Below are 22,399 nucleotides of genomic sequence, written 5' to 3' on the forward strand. Positions count from 1 at the left end.
CCCCCGTCCCTGGGATTCTCCAGGCAAGAACACTGGAGTGGGTTGTCATTTCCTTCTCCAAGGCATGAAAGTGAAAAGTGAAAGTGAAGTCGCTCAGTCGTGTCCGACTCTTGAAGTTAAACCATAAATACTAATATAGTGGCTTTTCCTTTTATTTTGTATACCTGTTGAGTTTTGCACAAAATGGAATTGATCTTCCGGTTTTGATTTTATATGATTTTTGTTTCAGTGTAAATGAAATGCTTTTTTGGAAGGGAATATATAAAGCATAAAATTTATTGTTTTATGTGCACAGTTCAGTGGCATTAATTATATTCATAGTGTTGTGTACCATCACCACTGTCTATTTCCAAAAATTTTTTTTCTTTACCCCAAGTAGAAACTCTGTTCCCCCTGCCTCTAGCCCCTGGTAAACACTATTCTTTCTGCCTCTATGAAATTTGTCTTTCCTAAGTACATCATGTGAGTGGAATTATATAATATTTGTCCTTTTGTGTCTGGCATACTTCACTTAGTATAACATATTCAAGAGTCATCCATATTGTAGCATGGATCAAGCTTATTTTTTATTATGGCTAAATAATATTCCATTGTTTGTACACACCACAATTGTTCTACCCATTCAACCATAATGAACACTTGGATTGCTTCCATCTTTTGGCTGTTTTGAGTAATGGCATACCAGTATCTGTTCATCCCCCAACTTTCAGTTCCTTTGGGTATACACCTAGGAGCAGAACTGCTGGATCATCTGGGAGTTCTGTGTTTGACTATTGAAGAACCAGAAAACTGTTTTCCATAGGGCCTGCACCATTTTACAGTCCCACCAGTGATGCATAAGGGTTCCAATTTATCCATATCCTTGCCAACGTTTGTTATTTTCCTTCTTTTTTTTTTAATAACCATTCTCATGAGTGCAGCATGGTATCTCATGGTTTTGATTTACATTTCCCTGTAACTAGTGCTACTGAGCTTTTCATGTTATTGTGAAAAGCATGAAGCATGATATTGTGCTTCATGTTAATTTTTTAAATAGTGTCAATATAAGATATAATTTATGATCTTTAAAGTATATGTTGGCTTTTAGTATATTTAAAGTTTGGAGCCATCACCATAACCCATTTCAGAACATTTTCACCATCTGAAGAAGAAATCTTGTCCCCAGTAGCGGTCACTTCCCGTTCCCACAGCCTGGACTCCCAACTCCTCTCAGACCTAAGCAACCACTGACTTACTTGTCTCTGTAGCTTTACCTATTCTGGAAATGTCATATGAATGGCATCACACGATACGTGGCCTTTTGTGACGGGCTTCTTTCATACAGTACGGTGTTTTTGAAGTCCATCCATGTTGTAGCTGTGTCATCGGTTCATTCCCTTTCATTGCCGCATCATATCCCGGTGTAGAGGTAGATCCTGTTGTGCTTTTGCCCTCTGCCTTACAGTTACTTGTAAACTCCAGTGGAAATAGAGAGGACTTACAATTATGCAGGCTATACTTTGTGATAGCCTTTTCCGAATATAAGAGGAAATTCTGTTTACTCTTTGGGTTTCTTCTCTTTAATCAGTACTTTACATAGATCTTATGAATTAAAGGCTTAACTTGATTATTCATTCGGCTTGTCGCAAAGCTATTTTTCTAAAAAGCACAGCATATCTCTAAACAGAACAACATTCTCTAAACACATATCTCTAAACAGAACATATCTCTAAACATCTCTGTAAACACAACAACAGTGTTCTCCAAACAGGGAACATTCAGTGTTGAAAAGAAATTATTAAAAAATGATTTTTAAGATGCAGTAGATAGTGAGTCCATCATAGTAATTAACTTGTTGTAGATTTTCTTTAAACTATTCTCTTTTCATTGGCCTTGCTAAAGAATTTTGTTTATTCTTATTGAGTTTGACTCCTGTAAGCTTTAATTGGATTTGACTTCCTAAAGAAATCCAGAGAGATTTATTTTTCTAAACTGATTCCTCACAATTAAGAAAAAATGTTGGCACTATTTAACTTAATTCCAAATATGTGTTGGCATATAGCATTTCAAGACATTTCAAAGTTTAAGAAAAGCATGTGAGGGTAAACATGGCATTTTCCCCTCATTTCAGTTGGGAGGGCTGGGTTCTTTAAAGTATTGAGAAGGTCTGGGAACTTAAAACCAGTTACTAAAGAGGCAGCACTGTTGGAATTTTCATTCATAAATTTCAGATGTCATTTAGTCAGAGGAGTAGTTTTGGAATTTTATCTCTAATAAAAACATTTTATCCTAATTCCCTTAGAATTTAGGGGAATGGAGGGACAGTTATTCTGTAGTTTTTTCCCTCTACAAAAAAATTTGAAAATTTATCTCTTGTTTGATTTAGATTGCTTATGGGAGATGAACGTGTAAAGAATGGCCTTAATTTCATGTATGAGGCTCCACCAGGGGCTAAAAAAGGTACTTGCTTCATTTCCTCTAAGTCTTTGATGTGTTTGTGACTAAAGATTGAGAACTGTTATGACAGATATTTTTAGAAGTTGCTCTTCATCTTTTAAAATTAATACTATTCTATAAAATAATGTAAAATACTACAATCAATATAGTAGGATAAATACTAACAGTAATTCTCTAGTGTAATAATAATTTCATGATGTGTTCTTCAGGGAGGAAAATAAAATCTCAGCATCACCAGAAGTATATTTATTATTTTATAATTTGTGTCTTTAGTCCTTCTTGCTGAGTATATTTGTAAATAGAAGGCATAATATTCACTGTCAATGAAAAATATAGAAGTTTAAAGATTAGAAATTAATCTTTTATTAAGATTAATAAAATACTGCCTCTTATTCGGTACTGTTTTTTATCCTACAGTGATTTGAATTTTATCTTGTGAAAGAAGAAAAAAGTCAAAGCAATACATTCTTACAAGTTAAAATTAAATACCGTGATACCATAGTGTAGTATATAATAGCAGACTTTCATGTTGAAGTTTTTAACTTGACCTACCTTTTTTCCTCCCATATTTTTGATATGCAATCAAGAAAACAAAGAGGTAAAGTACTGTTTTCTATGTTTGGATTTATTTGCAATAGATTGAAATTTTAATGAAATACTGAAAGACTTTAATGAATGTTTTTAGAAAGAAGAAACAGAAGGAGAGACCGAATACAAATTTGAATGGCAGAAAGGGGCCCCACGAGAAAAGTAAGAACTGGTTTTTTTTTAAAGATAAAATATGTATCATTAATTTTATCTGATGTGTGTGTGTGTGTTAGCTGCTTAGTCGTGTCCAACTCTTTGCAACCCCGTAGACCACAGCCCACCAGGCCCCTCTGTCCATGGTGTTCTCCATGCAAGAACACTGGAGTGGGTTGCCATTTCCTTCTCCAAAAGGAACTATAGAAAGAAAGAAAGAAAGTGAAGTTGCTCAGTCGTGTCCGACTCTTTGCAACCCCATAGACTGTAGCCTATCAGGCTCCTCCATCCATGGAATTTTCCAGGCAAGAGTACTAGAGTGGGGTTCCATGGCCTTCTCCAGTTTTATCTGATATCCCATCCTATGTTGCTTTTTATTCACCAGAGAAAGCAATTAATGTGAAAAGTTATTTTTAATGATTTGTCTTATGTAGCTAATTTGCTTGATCATAGTCTTTAGCTTTATTTTTGTCATTTTTTTAAAATCACAGGTTATCAGACTGGATACTTGATAATAAAGTGGTGTTTGGAAATACTAAATAGATTTTATGGTTCTGTTTATTTACTAAAGTTGTATGTTTCATAATTTACTTAGAACTGTAAGACTATTTTTAACTATTATTTTTCTTAATATTGTTTGTACATTTTCTCTCCGTAATAGATATGCCAAAGATGACATGAACATCAGAGATCAGCCCTTTGGTATTCAGGCAAGTGACGCATTTATTCTGTAAGAATAATTTTTTCAAAATAAATACTTCTTTATATTATTGTCCAAAGGTATTTAAGCTGAAAAGGGTTTCTATGGTTTCTGAAAAGCTCTATGGTTTCTGTTTGTATCAGATAGTAGAAGGACTCGGAGAGAAAACGTTAAATGTAGCAAAGATACAAATCCAAATATCAAATCATGATAAAAGATAGGAGTCAAAATTTTATAGTGAGGGCTATAATGAAAATGGTCTCTGCAGTTTTCAAGGAATTTGGAGAATTAGCTCATGGTCAAAAAATAAAACTGTTTGAATACTGCCGTACTTACTCATTTACATATTGTTTGTGGGTGCTTTCCTGCTGTATTGGCAGAGTTGAGTGGTTGCAACAGAGACCTTTGGCCCATACAGCCTAAAATATTTATTGTCTGGCTTTTTACAGGAAAAGTTTGCTAGCCCTTGGTTTAGGAAATTGAAACCTCAAAGATTAACTGTTTTTTAAATTAGAGAATTCCAGATTGAGACAGGACATCATTCTTTTTTGGTGTTTTACCATTTCTTTTTGGATTACATTGTTTTATTGCCACAGGTAACACTCAAAAAGAAATTGGATTCAGCTGAACTTTTAGACACAATTTATAGTAAAAGATTTTAGTGTTTGAATTACTTTTACCAAATATATGTGTGGAGTCTCTTTCCTTGGAGATCTTTTAAAAACAAGACTAATTTCACTTAAACTCTACAAGGAGTAAGGAGTTGAACAGTAGTTAGGTTCTTAGTATTTTAATAACCAAAATAATTAATGTTTACTATTTCTCAGGTTCGAAATGTAAGATGCATTAAATGTCACAAATGGGGTCATGTCAACACAGATCGAGAATGTCCTTTGTTTGGTCTTTCTGGAATTAATGCAAGTTCAGTTCCCACTGATGGCTCAGGTAGGCACTGGACATCATTTGTTTGTTGTAGAATTTATATAGAGGACAAACAAAGCTAAAGTAACTTTTTTTTTAAGTCTCTCTCGGTATTGGTTTGATTTGGTTTGGTTTTGTTTTCTGGGGTTAGGTCACATTCCCAAAATGGTCAATGGAAAACTCTGATTATATGTTTTGAATATGAAATTCTGTGTATTAGGATTTAATTTTTCTAGCCAAGGGCCCTATGAAATTGATATTAAAAGTAACATATATTAAACATCATTTATCAGGTTGGTAACCCAAAAATAGAAGGAAGAAATGGTTGTTTCTCATGTTTATGTCCTCCTGAGTTTTAGGACTAAGCTGAACTAGACGCCACAATTGCAATTTTTGTTTCAGAGAAAATTGAGTTTTAAAAGATGTTAAATAATGTTAAAATTAATTTTTACTTGAAAGTTATTTACCTTCCTTCCTGTTATTGTCTATTTAAGAAAAATTGGTTGAATTTGGTTTAAATCATTTGAGTTCTTCTTGTAAGAAGATATTAAAACTGAGAAGTTTTAACTTAAATTTCTCAGTGCCTTGTTAGTATGTTGTTCAAACAGCCACACTAATCCAACAATAATTCTTAATGAATCATAATAGCAATAACCTGCTTAACCCTGTAACCTTAAGTCATTTCACTTTTTATGAGTTTCAATTCTTCATTTTAAAATAAAGGATGATAGTATAACTCAAGAGATTTTCCACATTTTTTAAACAGCTGTAGAATCTTTAAAAAAATTTTTTTAATCCTACATGTAATCCAAAGTAAGCCTTTTGATTAGGGTGAAAGAGAAGAGAGAAAAAGTGGGCTTAAAATTCAGTAGTAAAAAAACTAAGATCAAGGCATCTGGTCTCATCACTTCATGGCAAATAGAAGGGGACAAGGTGAAAGCAGTGAGAGATTTCCTCTTCTTGGGCTCTAAAATCACTGTGGGTGGTCACTGCAGCCATGAAATTGAGACACTTACTTCTTGGCAGGAAAGCTATGACAAATCTAGACAGTGTTTTAAAAAGCAGAAACATCACTTTGCCAACAAAGGTCCATATAAATCAAGACTATGGTCTTTCCAGTAGTGTACAGATGTGAGAGCTGGACAGTAAAGAAGGCAGAGTGCTGAAAAATTGATGCCTTCCATCTGTGGTGCTGGAGAAGACTCTTGAGAGTCTCTTGGAAAGCAAGGAGACCAAACCAGTGAATCTTAAAGGAAATCAACTCTGGATACTCTTTGGAAGGACTGATGCTGAAGCTCCAATACTTTGGCCACCTGATGTGGACAGTTGACTCATTGGAAAAGATCCTGATGCTGGGAACGATTGAAGGCAGAAGGAGAAGAGGGCAGCAGAGGATGAGATATGTTGGATGGTGTCATTCAATGGACATGTACTTGGGCAAACTCTGGGAGATGGTGAGGGACAGGAAAGCCTGGTGTGCTACAGTCCATGGGAATCACAGAATCAGACATGACCTGGCAACTAAACAACAACAGTCCCAGATGTAGAAAATATAAAGGCCCAGCCGCTCTACTGACGCAGATGCTCTAGGCATGAAGCGCCATCCTCTCAGCTAATCTCGGCCTCTGATGCACCTCTTTGGACTCGCTGAAGCTTCCACTGCCACCTCTGAGCTCAAGGTTCACCCTCAGTCAGCAGATGACCTTCAGGCTCTCTTCTATAGCTAGAGATGAGGCTTGCTTCCAGCAGGCCAGATGCAGGCTGTTGGACTCAAGATGCTAGTTCTCATATTAGGAGTTTAGAAATTTGATCCATTGTCAAGTTTGACACTGTTTCCTTAGTGGTGTTACGAGTGTCAGGATGGGTAGAGGAAGTACACACAAAATATTATACATTAATTTTGAAAAATCCTTATGTCTCTTTAAAACATTTTTAAAAACCACATCTTAAGGACCTCCCTGGGTCCAGTAGTTAAGAATCTGTCTGTCTGTGCAGGGGACATAGGTTCTATCCCTGGTCCATGGGGCAGTAAGCCATGTGCCACAGCTACTGAAGCCCATGCACCCTAGAGCCTGCACTCTGCATCAGGAAGCCCAGCACTGCAACTGGAGAGTAGCTCCCGCTCCCACAACTGCAGAAAAGAGCCTGAGTACATCACCAACAACCCAGCACAGTCAGAAAAACACACATTTTAAGTAGAGGGGAAATTGCTCAGTGGTGGGAGAATATGGATACGAACTCCTTGGTGGGACAGTCTCTGACAAAAGAACCTCCTGCTGATGCCACAGTGCAGGTGCTTTTAAACCCCTCATACTAGCTCCCTCTCCCCTGCCCTCACCCAACTGGGGAAAGAAGGGAGAAAAGTTGCCAAAGAAATCAAGCCCAAAGCAAAGGAAAGTGGAGTAGGATGAAGAACCCAATAGCACAGATATCTCTGAGCTCTACTTTTGGTAGTCACAGGGATCTGTTGCTATGTTTGAAAGGCATATTTTGTTTCCTGGAAGGGGTTACATCTTTCTCATCTCTGCCTTCACTCCATCCTTATGGTGCCCTTCCAGCTGAATGACTTGGTGTTGGCTGTGGGGGGGCAGTGTCAGTGCTGTCTTTGTTCTTCAGCCTTGTCTTACTCTGACCTGCTTGGAGAGCATGAGTAAGATGGACCCTGGGATACTAGGGGACTAGGATGTAGGCTGTAGACCAGGATAGCCCTTTATTTGGTATTTGATGCACCTACTTTCTCTTGAATCTACTTAGAAAGTCTACTAACAACAACCAGAAGAACTTACAGTAAAGATTTAAAAGTGTGACACAGCCAGTGTTAGAGCAAGTATGATAAAATGAACATTTTAATCCACTATTGATAAAGTGGAGATAAATTAATAAATTTGAAGAGTCATTTGATGTATCAAAAACCTATCAAAAACTTTAAGAACATACATATCATTTTACTGGAAATTCAACATCCAGGAATTTATAGTAAGAAAGTGATAAGGTAGATGCCCAAAGGTTTATAGTAGTGAAAGATTAGAAATAACCCTAAATAAACCTAATCAGTAAAGGGTTGGTAAAATAAACTCACCCATTTATTCAACAATTAAATGTGGAGTAGTTACTCTGTGTCAGGTATTTTTCTAGGTTCTCGGAATATAGCCCCAAGACAGAAATTCTTTCATTCTATTGGGAATGACAGAAAATAAACTAATAAGGAAGTACTACGCATTTATAACTTCTGTGATGACAATTACATTGGATACTGTGGTAAGAATTAATTGGGGAATAACTAGGTGAGGTGGTCAGGAAGGGCCCCCTCTGAGGAAGTGATATTAGGCTGAGACCTAGAGGACAGGACAGTGCAACCATGTATTTGATGTCTCAGGCAAAAGGAACAACCTTCTGCACAGAAGGAACTATAAATTCAGATTGAAGGTGTGGAGGTACAAAGATGCCTGATTTGGAACCCCTGCTCTCTACTTAGTAGCCATGACTTCAAGCAAGCTGTCAACTCCTCTGTGCCTCAGTTTGCGGAGTCTGTAAAATAGATATTATACTAGTACCTACTTCATAAGGTTGTTATGAGAACTAAATGAGTTAATACATGTGTAGTGCTTAGAATAGTACCTAGCACATAGTAAGCACTTTATTAGTATATTTTTTAAAAATTAATTATGGGACTTCCCTGGTGGTTCAGTGACTCCATGCTTCCACTAAGACTGCTTGCTTCCACTGCAGGGGGCATGGGTTTGATCCCTGATCAGAGATCCAACATGATGCACAGCATGGCCAAAAAAAAATATTAAAAATAAATTAATTATGGAGTTAATTGGAATACCAGTGTAGCCAAAATGGAATACCATATAGCCATTAGATAAGATATATGAACTGAGCTGTTGTTCTGTGTTGACACATGAGGATGTACCAGGATATATCAAGTAAAAAAAAGAAGAAACAGTATTTCAAATTTCTTAAATCCTGTCTTACTTTTCTAAGAATACCTCAAAGCACTGAACTCTATGAAAGATTATGGTAAAAATAGATCAGTAACTTTCACTATCTATGATACCACATAAGATGAAAGTTACTGATCTATTTCTGATGTACTGTCAGAGTTGAAAACCATCAGCTTCAACTGTAAGAACAACTGAAGGTTTGGGAAATAGGTCCTTGTTTGTTTAAATAATGTTTTACTAATAATACACAGTCATGAAATTGTCCCATGGGAATAGTCTTGGATATGTCCCAAGGTTTTGTTGTAAAGCATTGTGTAAGAGAACCTAAATATCTAATAAAAGAATGTTAAGTGAATAATTATGGGATATTGTCACAAGGGAATACTATACTATGCAACCATTAAAAATGATAGGAAGATTTGTTAATGAATAGATATTGTTTATAACATTTGGCCAAATAAAGCATATTATAAAACAAGGTAGCTACACGGATTCCATTCATTTTTCTCTTTACATCTTTAAGTAGACATATAGAGAGATGCTTTTAGAAAAATAAAAATGCCTGGAAGGAGATAGACTAAAATATTGACAATGGTTATACATTTATAATTTTAAATGAATATTAGAGGAATTAAAACTTATACATAGAAATAAATTATTTAAAATGGTATTGTTCACTTAATACCTTTTAAAGTTTGACCTGAATTTAGCAGTACCACTTAACTAACATTAATAGAAACTCCTAAAGGGTCTCTCAAAAACAAAATAAAAAATACTCTGCTGTATCAAATAGGAAAGCAAATAATGATGTTATATTCTGAATTTGAATGTGATGAAAAACAAACTGGCCAATTTCCTAATCCACTTGCTGATTCAAGCTAAAAAATCTTTTCATTTAAAAAAAAACACCTATTGAATAATGTCTCACCAGTGAATAGAGATTATTTTTGCAATAAGGCAATTTCAGTGGATGTGGTTATCATGGGATAATCACACCCCTGGGGTACAGTCTTGTGCCTGTAATCTCCCAGGAGTGTAATTATTTCATGATAACTGCACCCCCTGGTGTTACATTATTTCTATTATGAAATTCTTAGTTTAGTATATAAAGTAACTTACTTTGATCACTGGAAACTGCAAGGTGCTGTTAGAACATTCCAGCTGTGAGGTTTACAGAGACCAGCTATAAGATTTACTTCTCCTTTACAAAGTTAAATTAGGCAATCAAAATGCTTCTCATGGCTAAGCTGGTTTAGAATATCTTTTCTACTGATAAGATCATCTTAACTTTGTAAGTTTTTGTACACTCCAGATACATCAAAATTATATATAAAACTTATAAGCTTCAATGGTGACTGAATATTTGTAAAATATTTTTATAGTACAACATAACTAAATGCCTGGCTCACTGGCCTTTTGTTTATACTCTGTAGCCCTTATTCCTATCCTTGCCTCTTACCTTCTGTTACTTACTCATATTTTTAATGTAAATTGAAACTAGCATTTTTTTTTAATACACATTGGTGCTTTTCAACAAAGCAAGTGGGTTTTTTTTTTTCTGTTTTATTTTTTTGGCTTTAATAGAGTGAATGGTCACATATATCTGTATGTCTCTTACTTAATCTTTTTGTTTGTTTTGTTTCAGTCTTGTTTGTGTTTTTTCTTAATAGACTTTAGTTTTTAGAGCAGTTTTAGGGTCATAGCAAAATTGAGAGAAAAGCAGTTCCCATATGCCACCTGCCCCCACAGATACATAACCTCTCCCATTATCAGCATCCCCCACCTGCCCCCACAGATACATAACCTCTCCTATTATCAACATCCCCCAGCAGAGTGGGCATTTGCTGTAGCTGATGAACCTACATTGACACATCATCATTATCCAAAGTCCATAGTTTACCATATGTCTCACTCTTGCTATTGTGCCTTCCATGGGTTTGGACAAATGTATGATGGCATGTATCTACCAGTATCAATTCAGTTCAGTTCAGTTCAGTTCAGTCGACTGCTCAGTCATGTCTGACTCTTTGCGACCCCATGAATTGCAGCACTCCAGGCCTCCCTGTCCATCACCATCTCCCGGAGTTCACTCAGACTCACATCCATTGAGTCAGTGATGCCATCCAGCCATCTCATCCTCTGTTGTCCCCTTCTCCTCCTGCCCCCAATCCCTTGCAGCATCCGTCTTTTCCAATGAGTCAACTCTTCACCTGAGGTGGCCAAAGTATTGGAATTTCAGCTTTGGCATCATTCCTTCCAAAGAACACCCAGGACTGATCTCCTTTAGAATGGACTGGTTGGATCTCCTTGCAGTCCAAGTGACTCTCAAGAGTCTTCTCCCAACACCACAGTTCAAAAGCATCAATTCTTCGGCACTCAGCCTTCTTCACAGTCCAACTCTCCCATCCATACATGACTACTGGAAAAACCATAGCCTTGACTAGACGGACCTTTGTTGCAAAGTAATGTCTCTGCTTTTCAATATGCTATCTAGATTGGTCATAACTTTTCTTGCAAGGAGTAAGCGTCTACCAGTATAGTCTCATACAAAGTAGTTTCACTGTCCTAAAAAGTCATTTGTGCTCTGAGCATTCGTCCCTCCCTCCTCTCTAATCCCTAACAACCACTGATCCTTTTACTCTCTCCATAATTTCACCTTTTTCTGAAGGTCATATTGTTGGAAGCATACTGTATGTAGCCTTTAAGATGGGCTTCTTTCACTTGCGTATGTTAAGGCACTTCAATTGTGTCTGACTTTTTGCGACACTGAACTGTAGTCCCCCAGGCTTCTCTATCCATGGGATTTTCCTTCCAGGGAAGAATACTGGAGTGGGTTGCTATTTCCTTCTCCAGGGGATCTTCCCAACCCAGGGATCAAACCCAGGTCTCTTATGTCTCCTACATTGGCAAGTGGATTCTTTACAACTAGCACCACCTGGGAAGCCCTTCTTTAACTTAGTAATATGCATTTAAGGTTCCTCCATGTCTTTTCATGGCGTATTAGCTCATTTCTTTATAGTGCTGAGTAACAGCCCATTGTCTGGATGTACCACAGTTTATTGATCCATTCACCTGCTGAAGCACATCTTGGTTACTCCCATGTTTTGACAGTTTCAAATAAAGCTGCTCTATTAACATCTACATGCAGGTTTTTATTTGGTTATAGTTTTCAGCTTGCTTAAGTAAACATGAAGGAACATAATTGCTGGATCATGTGGTAAGAATATATTTAGTTTTATAAGAAGCTCCCAAACTGTCTTCTAAAGTAGGGCACCATTTTGCATTCCCACCAACAATGAATGAGAGCTCTTGTTGCACCACGTCCTCATCAGCATTTGGCATTGTCAGTGTTAGGGATTTTGGTCGTTCTGGTTGGTGTCGAGTGGTACCTTGTTGTTTTAGTTTGCACTTCCCTGGTGACGTATTATTCAGCACATCTTTTTATATGCTTATTTGCCATCTGTGTATCTTCTTGGTGAGGTATCTGTTAAGGCCTTTGGTCCGTTTTTTAAAACTGGGTTATTTTCTTATTGTTGACTTTTAAGAATTCTTTATATAACGGGTATCAATCCTTTATCAGATGTGTCTTCTGCAAATATTTTCTCCAGGTTTATGGCTTATCTTTTCATTTCTTTAAAAAATGTTTTTTAACAGCTTTATTGAGTTATAATTTGCACACCATACAGTTCACCCATTTGAAGTACACAGTTCAATGGCTTTGAATTTGTATATTCACAGAGTTGTCCGTCCATTATGATGGTTAATTTTAAAACATTATCATTTCCTCAAAATGAAACCCCACATTCCTCAGTTCCTATCCCCAGTCTTCCCCAGTCCTAGGCAACCATTAGTCTACTTTCTGCTTTTTTTTTTTTTTAATTTCCTGTTCTGGAAATTTCATATAAATGGAATCACACAATATGTAGAAAAGAAAAATTTCACACTTTAACACAAAATTGCCTTGCTTCTGCCTACCCTAGTCACATAGCTTCCTGTGTCCTCTCTGCACAGAGTCTTCGGGTGTCATCTTCCTTACGTGTTGATGTGCACCAGTACGCACAGAGCACTGTTAACCAGGGAAGCTCATCCATGCCGTCTAGAGTTTTTATTCAGGTTTAATTACATAGGCATGGTTCACTGAATCAATGGCCATGTGGTTGAACTCAATCTCTTGTCCTTCTTCCTTCCCCTGGAGATCAGGCTGACATATTGCTCAAAGCTCCAACCCTCTAATCACATGGTTGGCCTTTCTCCTGTGGCCGGCCCCATCCTGACTCACCTCCTTGGCATAAGCGTTCTAGGGGCTCACCATGACACTCTATCACTCAGGAAATCCCCGATATTTAGAGGCTCCCTTCCACAAACTGGGGACAGAGGCTCCCAAGTTCTTTATTATATGGCAGTTGTATTTTCATTTAGTTCAAAATACTAAGTTTCTCTTGAGATTTCTTCTGTGTGTTATTTATAAGTGTGTTTATTTAATCTCCAAATATTTTGCAATTTTCTGGTGCTCATTTTATATTGGTTTCTAGTTTAATTCCATTTTGGTCTCAGAGCACTCTTTGTATGATTTCCGTTCTTTTATAAATGTTAAGGTGTATGTTCTCAAGGCAAGAATACTGAAGTGGTTTGCCATTCCCTTCTCCAGTGGACCACGGTCTGTCAGACCTCTCCACCATGACCCGTCTGTCTTGGGTAGCCCCACAGGGCATGGCTTAGTTTCATTGAGTTAGACCAGGCTGTGGTCTGTGTGGTTAGATTGACTAGTTTTCTGTGATTATGGTTTCAGTGTGCCTGCCCTCTGATGCCCTCTCACAACACTTACCACCTTACTTGGGTTTCTCTTACCTTGGATGTTGGGTATCTCTTCACGGCTGCTCCAGCAAAGCGCAGCCGCTGCTCCTTACCTTGAACGAGGAGTGTCTCCTCACTGGCCACCCCACCTAACCTTGAACATGGAGTAGCTCCTCTCGGCCCTCCTGCGCCCACGCAGCCACTGCTCCTTGGATGTGGGGTTGCTCCTCTCAGCCGCCGCCCCTGACCTCGGGGTTCTTGCCTTGAGAACCCCATGAACAGTATGAAAAGGCAAAATGAAGGATACTGAAAGAGGAATTCCCCAGGTCAGTAGGTGCCCAATATGCTACTGGAGATCAGTGGAGAAATAACTCCAGAAAGAATAAAGGGATAGAGCCAAAGCAAAAACAATACCCAGTTGTGTATGTGACTGGTGATAGAAGCAAGGTCCAATGCTGTAAAGAGCAATATTGCATAGGAACCTGGAATGTCAGGTCCATGAATCAAGGCAAACTGGAAGTGGTCAAACAGGAGATGGCAAGAGTGAACGTTGACATTCTAGGAATCAGCGAACTAAAATGGACTGGAATGGGTGAATTTAACTCAGATGACCATTATATCTACTACTGTGGGCAGGAATCCCTTAGAAGAAATGGAGTAGCCATCATAGTCAACAAAAGAGTCTGAAATGCAGTACTTGGATGCAATCTCAAAAATAACAGAATGATCTCTGTTCATTTCCAAGGCAAACCATTCAATATCACAGTAATCCAAGTCTATGCCCCAACCAGTAACGCTGAAGAAGCTAAAGTTGAACGGTTCAGTGAAGATCTACAAGACCTTTTAGAACTAACACCCAAAAAAGATGTCCTTTTCATTATAGAGAACTGGAATGCAAAGTAGAAAGTCAAGAAACACCTGGAGTAACAGGCAAATTTGTCCTTGGAATATGGAATGAAGCAGGGCAAAGGCTAATAGAGTTTTGCCAAGAGAATGCACTGGTCATAGCAAACACCCTCTTCCAACAACACAAGAGAAGACTCTACACATGGACATCACCAGATGGTCAACACCGAAATCAGATTGATTATATTCTTTGCAGCCAAAGATGGAGAAGCTCTATACAGTCAACAAAAACAAGACCAGAAGCTGACTGTGGCTCAGATCATGAACTCCTTATTGCCAAATTCAGATTTAAATTGAAGAAAGTGGGGAAAACCACTAGACCATTCAGGTATGACCTAAATCAAATCCCTTATGATTATACAGTGGAAGTGAGAAATAGATTTAAGGGACTAGATCTGATAGAGTGCCTGATGAACTATGGACCGAGGTTCATGACACTGTACAGGAGACAGGGATCAAGACCATCCCCATGGAAAAGAAATGCAAAAAGCAAAATGGCTGTCTGGGGAGGCCTTACAAATAGCTGTGAAAAGAAGAGAAGCAAAAAGCAAAGAAGAAAAGAAAAGATATAAGCATCTGAATGCAGAGTTCCAAGGAATAGCAAGAAGAGATAAGAAAACCTTCTTCAGCGATCAATGCAAAGAAATAGAGGAAAGCAACAGAATGGGAAAGACTAGAGATCTCTTCAAGAAAATTAGAGATACCAAGGGAACATTTCATGCAAAGATGGGCTTGATAAAGGACAGAAATGGTATGAACCTAATAGAAGCAGAAAATATTAAGAAGAGGTGGCAAGAATACACAGAAGAACTGTACAAAAAATATCTTCACGACCAAGATAATCACGATGGTGTGATCACTGACCTAGAGCCAGACATCCTGGAATGTGAAGTCAAGTGGGCCTTAGGAACAAAGCTAGTGGAGGTGATGGAATTCCAGTTGAGCTATTTCAAATCCTGAAAGATGATGCTGTCGAAGTGTTGCACTCAATATGCCAGCAAACTTGGAAAACTCAGCAGTGGCCACAGGACTGGAAAAGGTCAGTTTTCATTCCAATCCCAAAGAAAGGCAATGCCAGAGAATGCTTAAACTACCGCACAGTTGCACTCATCTCACACGCTAGTAAAGTAATGCTCAAAATTCTCCAAGCCAGGCTTCAGCAATATGTGAACCGTGAACCTCCAGATGTTCAAGCTGGTTTTAGAAAAGGCAGAGGAACCAGAGATCAAATTGCCAACATCCGCTGGATATCGAAAAAGCAAAGAGTTCCAGAAAAAGATCTATTTCTTCTTTATTGACTATGCCAAAGCCTTTGACTGTGTGGATCACAATAAACTGTGGAAAATTCTGAAAGAGATGGGAATACCAGACCACCTGATCTGCCTCTTGAGAATTCTGTATGCAGGTCAGGAAGCAACAGTTAGAACTGGACATGGAACAACAGACTGGTTCCAAATAGGAAAAGGAGTACGTCAAGGCTATATATTGTCACCCTGCTTATTTAACTTACATGCAGAGTACATCATGAGAAACGCTGGGCTGGAAGAAGCACAAGCTGGAATCAAGATTGCAGGGAGAAATATCAATAACCTCAGATATGCAGATGACACCACCCTTATGGCAGAAAGTGAAGAGGAACTCAAAAGCCTCTTGATGAAAGTGAAAGTGGAGAGTGAAAAAGTTGGCTTAAAGCTCAACATTCAGAAAATGAAGATCATGGCATCTGGTCTCATCACTTCATGGGAAATAGATGGGGAAACAGTGGAAACAGTGTCAGACTTTATTTTTGGGCTCCAAAATCACTGCAGATGGTGATTGGAGCCATGAAATTAAAAGACGCTTACTCCTTGGAAGGAAAGTTATGACCAACCTAGACAGCATATTAAAAAGCAGAGACATTACTTTGCCAACAAAGGTCTGTCTAGTCAAGTCTATGGTTTTTCCAATAGTCATGTATGGATGTGAGAGTTGGACTATAAAGAAAGCTGAGCATGGAAGAATTGATGCTTTTGAACTGTGGTGTTGGAGAAGACTCTTGAGAGTCCATTGGACTGCAAGGAGATCCAACCAGTCCATTCTAAAGGAGATCAGTCCTGGGTGTTCTTTGGAAGGAATGATGCTTTAGAAGGAATGATGGCCAGTACTTCGGCCACCTCATGCGAAGAGTTGACTCATTGGAAAAGACTCTGATGCTGGGAGGGATTGAGGGCAGGAGGAGAAGGGGATGACAGAGGATGAGATGGCTGGATGGCATCACTGACTCGATGGACTTGAGACTGAGTGAACTCCGGGAGTTGGTGATGGACAGGGAGGCCTGGTGTGCTGCAATTGATGGGGTCGCAAAGAGTCAGATACAACTGAGCAACTGAACTGAACTGAACTGAAGGTGTATCTTAGGCTCAGAATGTAGTCTTGGTAACTTTTCCATATGAGCTTGAGAAGAATGTATATTCTGCTTTGATTGGATGAAGTGCTCAATAAATAACAACTAGATCCAATTGATGGGAATGGTGCTGTTCAACTACGTCCTGCTGATTTTTTGCCTGGTAAATCTGTCAGTTTCTGATAGAGGAGTCCTGAAGTTCACTCCAACTATGATAGGGGATTTATCTATTTCTGAAAACATTTATATCAGTTTTGGCCTCACATATTTTAATACTGTCTTACTAGGTGCATACACATTTGGGATTGTTATGTGTTAATGTGCCCTATTTTCATTATGTAATTGTCTCTGTTTATCTTTCATAAAGGATTGGTCTGAAAGTATATTCCTTGGTCTGAAATATGCTTTATCTGAAAATAAAGTGATACTCCAGCTTTATTTTATTAGTGTTAGCATGGTATATCTTTCTCTATATCTTTACTTTTAATCTTTTTTTTTCCCTCAGTGTCTTTAAACTGGGTTTCTTTTTTTTTTTTTTAAGACTGAAAATTTTTATTGAAAAGTCACATAATCAAGGCAGTCAAAACTAAAAGTTAAAAGGTATCATAAACATTACAGAAACAAAAATGAAAACAATCTATATAGTTTTTGTATCTACCTAAGAGTTTTAATTCTGATCTTTTGTTGAGATCAATGTGAGATTTCATGCAAATAATTGTCTAGCAATTAATAAATCAATTTTAATAAAACCAAGAGATCAAAAGATACCTTCGGCAAGTACTAAATCATACTGCTGATGTAATGCTTTATTACTTTATTTTATTTATTATTTGTTTATTTTAATCTTAAGTGGAACAATAAGCAATTAAGGATAAAATCCAATTTTAAAAGATGCTTTAAATTCTGTAAAACATTCCACATGTGCACTAAATTTGGTCAAGTGGTCTCACAGAAGGACTGACAGATGATGGAGTCAAGAGCCATGACTCCCTCACTGGAAGGGGCCAAGTGCCTGGAGGGGGAACCAACAGGAGGCGTGGATAGGTCTGCAGATGAAGGAAGGCAAGAAAGGGTGGAGGATTTTTTTCTCACAGCTTCCTTGTGATGTAGGAGTTGAGATTATTGACCAAGAAAGAGGGATTGCAAAGAGGTGGGGGTTAGCGATTTAAGAGCAATACAATCTGATGGAGGGTTGAGAGCCAACTAGGGAAACAGCACAGTAAACTGAGGCAGGAGTAGACCCCACTTTTTAAGACACCCTAAACTGGGTTTCTTGTAGGCAACATATAGTTGGATGTTTTTTAAATCTATTATGGATACAATTGGATTAAGATCTGCTGCTGCTGCTGCTAAGTCGCGTCAGTTGTGTCCGACTCTGTGCGACCCCATAGACAGCAGCCCACCTGGCTCCTGTCCCTGGGATTCTCCAGGTAAGAACACTGGAGTGGGTTGCCATTTCCTTCTCCAATGCATGAAAGTGAAAAGTGAAAGTGAAGTCGCTCAGTCGTGTCCGACTCTTCACAACCCCATGGACTGCAGCCCACCAGGCTCCTCCGTCCATGGGATTTTCCAGGCAAGAGGACTGGAGTGGGTTGCCATTGCCTTCTCCGGATTAAGATCTACCATATTTATAATTGTTTTCTATTTGTTTCCCTTGTTCTTTGTTTTTGTCTTCCATTCTTTGCTTTCTCTGGTTTTAATTGAGTATTTTATGTGATTCCATTTTCTGTCCTCTCGTAGCATATCATTTATGCTTACTTTTTAAGTTGCCATCCTAGAATTTCCAGTATACATTTAGAACTAACCTAAGTCCACTTACAAATAACTCTATACCACTTCACACATAGTACCAGTGTCTTATAACAGAGTAAACCAATTGGGTTTACCAGTTCCTTCCTCCTATCTCTTGCAACATTGCTGCATACATTTCATTTATCCATAGTTATTAATATAATGCATCCAATGTATTATTGCAGTTATCATTTTGAATAAGGTGTTATCTGTTAGATCAGTTAAGAATAAGAAGAATAAAATATTTATCTTGTATTTCTTCTTTTGAAGGATAATTTACTGGGTACTGGATAATTTCTATACTAGTGGGTTTTTCCTTTCAACCTTTATATAGTTCAGCCTACTCTCCTTACTTGAATGGTTTCCTAAGAGAAGTCTCATAGGATTCTTATCCTTGTTCCTCTCTTAAGTTTTTTTCCCCCTCTGACATCTTTCATCTTTCTCTGCATCTTTTATTTCCTGCAGTTTGAATATCATATACCTGGGTATGGATTGTTTTGTATTTTGTACTGCTTGGTGTTCTCTGAACTTCCTGGATTTGTGTTTTGGAATCTATCATTAGTGTTGAAAAATCTCGGCCATTATTATTGCAGGTTTTTTTTCCCATTCTTTTATCTCTTTCTGGTATTCCTATTGTACATATGTTACACCTTTTGTAATTGTCCTACAGTTTTTGGATATTCTGACTCCCTCACGTGAGGCCCATGTTTTAAAAAATTTTCTGTTCAGTTTGAGAAGCTTCTGTTGACCTATCTTAAAAGCTTCTTGATTCTTTCCTCAGTTACACCTAGTCTGCTGATGAGCTCATCAAAGGCATTCTTTATTTCTGTTAGTGTTTTTTTTCCCTATCATATCCATTAGATTATTTCTCAGAGTTTCCATCTCTCTGCTCACATTACCCATCTGTTTTGCATGTTGTCCACTTTTGCTGTTAGAGCCCTTAGCATATGAATCTTGTTATTTTAGATTCCCAATCTGATAATTCCAGAATCTTCATTATAGCTGAGTTTGATTCTGATGCTTGCTTTGTCTCTCCAGACTATGGTTTTTGCCTCCTAGCAAACTTATAATTTTTGGTTGAACGCCAGACATACTGTATCAGGTAGACAGAACCAAGGTAAATAGGCCTTTAGAGTGAGGTTTTATGTTTGTCTGGCTAGGAGTTAGATTCTTCTTACTCTTTGTTGTAGCTGTAAATTTTAAAGGATAAGTTTCCTCTGGTGTCCTTTTGTCTCCTCTTTTATCTTTGGGTTTTCCTACAGATTCTGTTAATAGAGGCTGAGCCTGGCTTCAGTTGTAATCTGATATTTTACAGGAACCCTGCTGATGCAGTGGTAAGATATGAGGGAAGGAAGGGGAAACATTCTGTCATATAATTCTGTGACTAAGTTTCACTCTTTTAGAAAGCCTCTGCCCCTGGGCTGTAACCTTCACAAGTGTTTCTCAGCTTTTTTCCCTTCACTTCATACAGCTTCTTTCTTCCCTCACGTAGGTTATTGTGGTTGTTGCTTGGTCAGTAAGTCGTGTTCAACTCTTTGCAACCCCGTGGATGGTAGCCCACTAGGCTCCTCTGTCCATGGGTTTTCCAGGCAAGAATACTGGAGTGGGTTGCCATTTCCTTCTCCAGGGAATCTTCCCAATCCAAGACTCTAACCCTCATCTCCTGCATTGGTAGGTGGATTCTTTACCACTGAGCCATAGCTTCCTTTGAGGTTAAGTACTTGTTCAAGGCAACAAAATGCTCTGGGCATATTTCAATATAGTTACTTCTCCCTTCCCACTATTGGAAGGGAAGTACAAGGGGATTGTTCTTTGCTGTTGACAGTGAGAACTTGATGGGGTTTCTGGAAGTAGAACTCACAAAAGTGTCAGGGCCCCTTTAAGGTTGGGCCCCAGGAATTTTCATCTCTTCAGCTAGTCCTTGCCCAGTCTCTGGCAGTACTTGGTTATCGTCTAGGTATATCTACCAGTTGTTGGCTGTTGGTTTCTGATCCAGATAAATTGATCTCTGTATTGCTTTTAAGTCTGAGTTGCCATATATTTAAAGTTATTTTGCCATTTTTTTAAACTTAGCTGTAATTTAAGACTATATGATACCATGGTAAGTTTCACATTTCTAATAAAAGTAAATTTTAAGTTCAGAATGGTGCCACTGGATATTCTTGACATATACAAAATTTCTTTCTCTGTATTAATGCCTAAATAAGAGTTCCCGCCATATCTCTAACAGCCAAAATGATGTTTGATACTTAATGTTTCAAGTGTCTCTATCCATTCTTGTTTATGCCAAAGCTTTTAGTGTGTTTAAACAATATGAAAATTAATAAGTAGCTTAAATTGAGGTATTATTTTATACTTGTTGCAAACATTTGTTTGCATGTCAGTACTCTTTTCCTTGCCTTATTTCCCCTAAGATTTGATTGAGTTTTTCTTGAAGAAAGTTACACTAAGCTGTAGCACTGATAGCAGTTGTCTGCAACAGAGCTCCCACATGCTGCTCCTCCATCTTTCCATCAGTCTTTCATGTGGGAGGAAGTTTTGTTGCTTGAGAACATGTTTGGGAAATTTAACAAAATAATTGTCTGATCATAAGCTTGTACTAGAAAGACACCTAGGAGCATGCTGGAGTGATTTTCTTTAAAAAGATGATAAACTCAGTTGACTGTCTGGCCTATCCCACTGTATCTGTTACTGAGTTCTTCTGTGTAATGCTTTGAAGAAGTTGAATCCTCCCAGCGTAGCCACTGAGACAGCATTACATCTGATGGCAGAACTTTTTCTTAAATCCTTCAACATAATTCTACTGCAGAAAAAGTATTACCAGAATCTCTTTAAAGTTCCTCAAGTAGGCAGATACTGAAACTAATAAATAAAGGATTGACCTCAAAATAAAGAAGGAAGGTTAGACACCATTTCTTCTCTTCTTTAATATGTAGTTGTGTGGTTTTTTTGTTATTGAGTTGTGTGAACTCTTTGTATATTTTGAAAATTAAGCCCTTGTTGGTCATTATTCAGCCATAAAAAAGAATAAAATAATGCTCTTTGCAGCATATGGATGGACATAGAGATTATACTAAGGGAAGTAAGCAGACAGGGAGACAAATATGATATCATTTGTATGTGAAATCTAAAAAAATAGTATGAACTTATTTACAAAACAGAAATAGACTCACAGACATAGGAAACAAAACTATATGGTTACCAAAGGGTAACCAGTAAAACTTGTCAGTTCCTAGTATTTAAAAGGTCAGATTGATGCACTTGACCAGTGAGTAATTTTGAACTGTCCATAAGCACTGGTATAATTCAGTGATTAAATTTGTTGTTAGAGTGGCTGTGCCTTAAAATTCCATTGATATTAACAAATTAATTGCAATCCTGTTCTCTCAGTAAATGGTTTGGCTCTGTGTTAAAAGGCATGTATGAGGCTAGTGGAGGCTACACCTCCCATAATCTCAAAGGGGTGTTAATGATTCTCAGATCGCAGTCATAACTCTCTTACATGACTCTTCCTGTTAATATCATTCCATCTACTCAAGGTCTGCCAACGTCAAGTAAAGGAAATTAGTGATTACCCGGGAAAAGGAGAATGAATGATATGTAGTCTACCTGATCTAGGTAGTCTACCTACCTAGAAATAATTCTACCCAAACATGAATCTTAATCACGTTCCACTTATTTAAAATGCCTATGTTTTACCTTTTCCTAAACCTTATATTAGGAGTTTGAAAGTCAAACTCACTTTCTAATTCTTTCCTAGAAAGTATTGCTTTTCTGAAA

General features: G+C 37.8%; 2 protein-coding genes across 2 annotated transcripts in view; one reads left to right on the forward strand and one right to left on the reverse strand.

Annotated features, from left to right (window-relative positions):
• The window catches only part of SCRN3 (secernin 3), an 85,271-nt gene that overhangs the window by 46,104 nt on the left and 16,768 nt on the right, over positions 1–22,399 (reverse strand). The gene's annotated exons all lie outside the window — the stretch shown is intronic.
• The window catches only part of CIR1 (corepressor interacting with RBPJ, CIR1), a 42,020-nt gene that overhangs the window by 9,234 nt on the left and 10,387 nt on the right, over positions 1–22,399 (forward strand). Inside the window, 5 exon segments of the mRNA XM_061397734.1 lie at positions 2,366–2,439; positions 3,024–3,034; positions 3,122–3,186; positions 3,839–3,887; positions 4,705–4,822. Of these exon segments, the coding sequence (XP_061253718.1) occupies positions 2,366–2,439; positions 3,024–3,034; positions 3,122–3,186; positions 3,839–3,887; positions 4,705–4,822 (317 nt within the window).

The sequence above is a fragment of the Bos javanicus genome, chromosome 2, assembly GCF_032452875.1.
Source record: "Bos javanicus breed banteng chromosome 2, ARS-OSU_banteng_1.0, whole genome shotgun sequence".
NCBI lineage: Eukaryota > Metazoa > Chordata > Mammalia > Artiodactyla > Bovidae > Bos > Bos javanicus.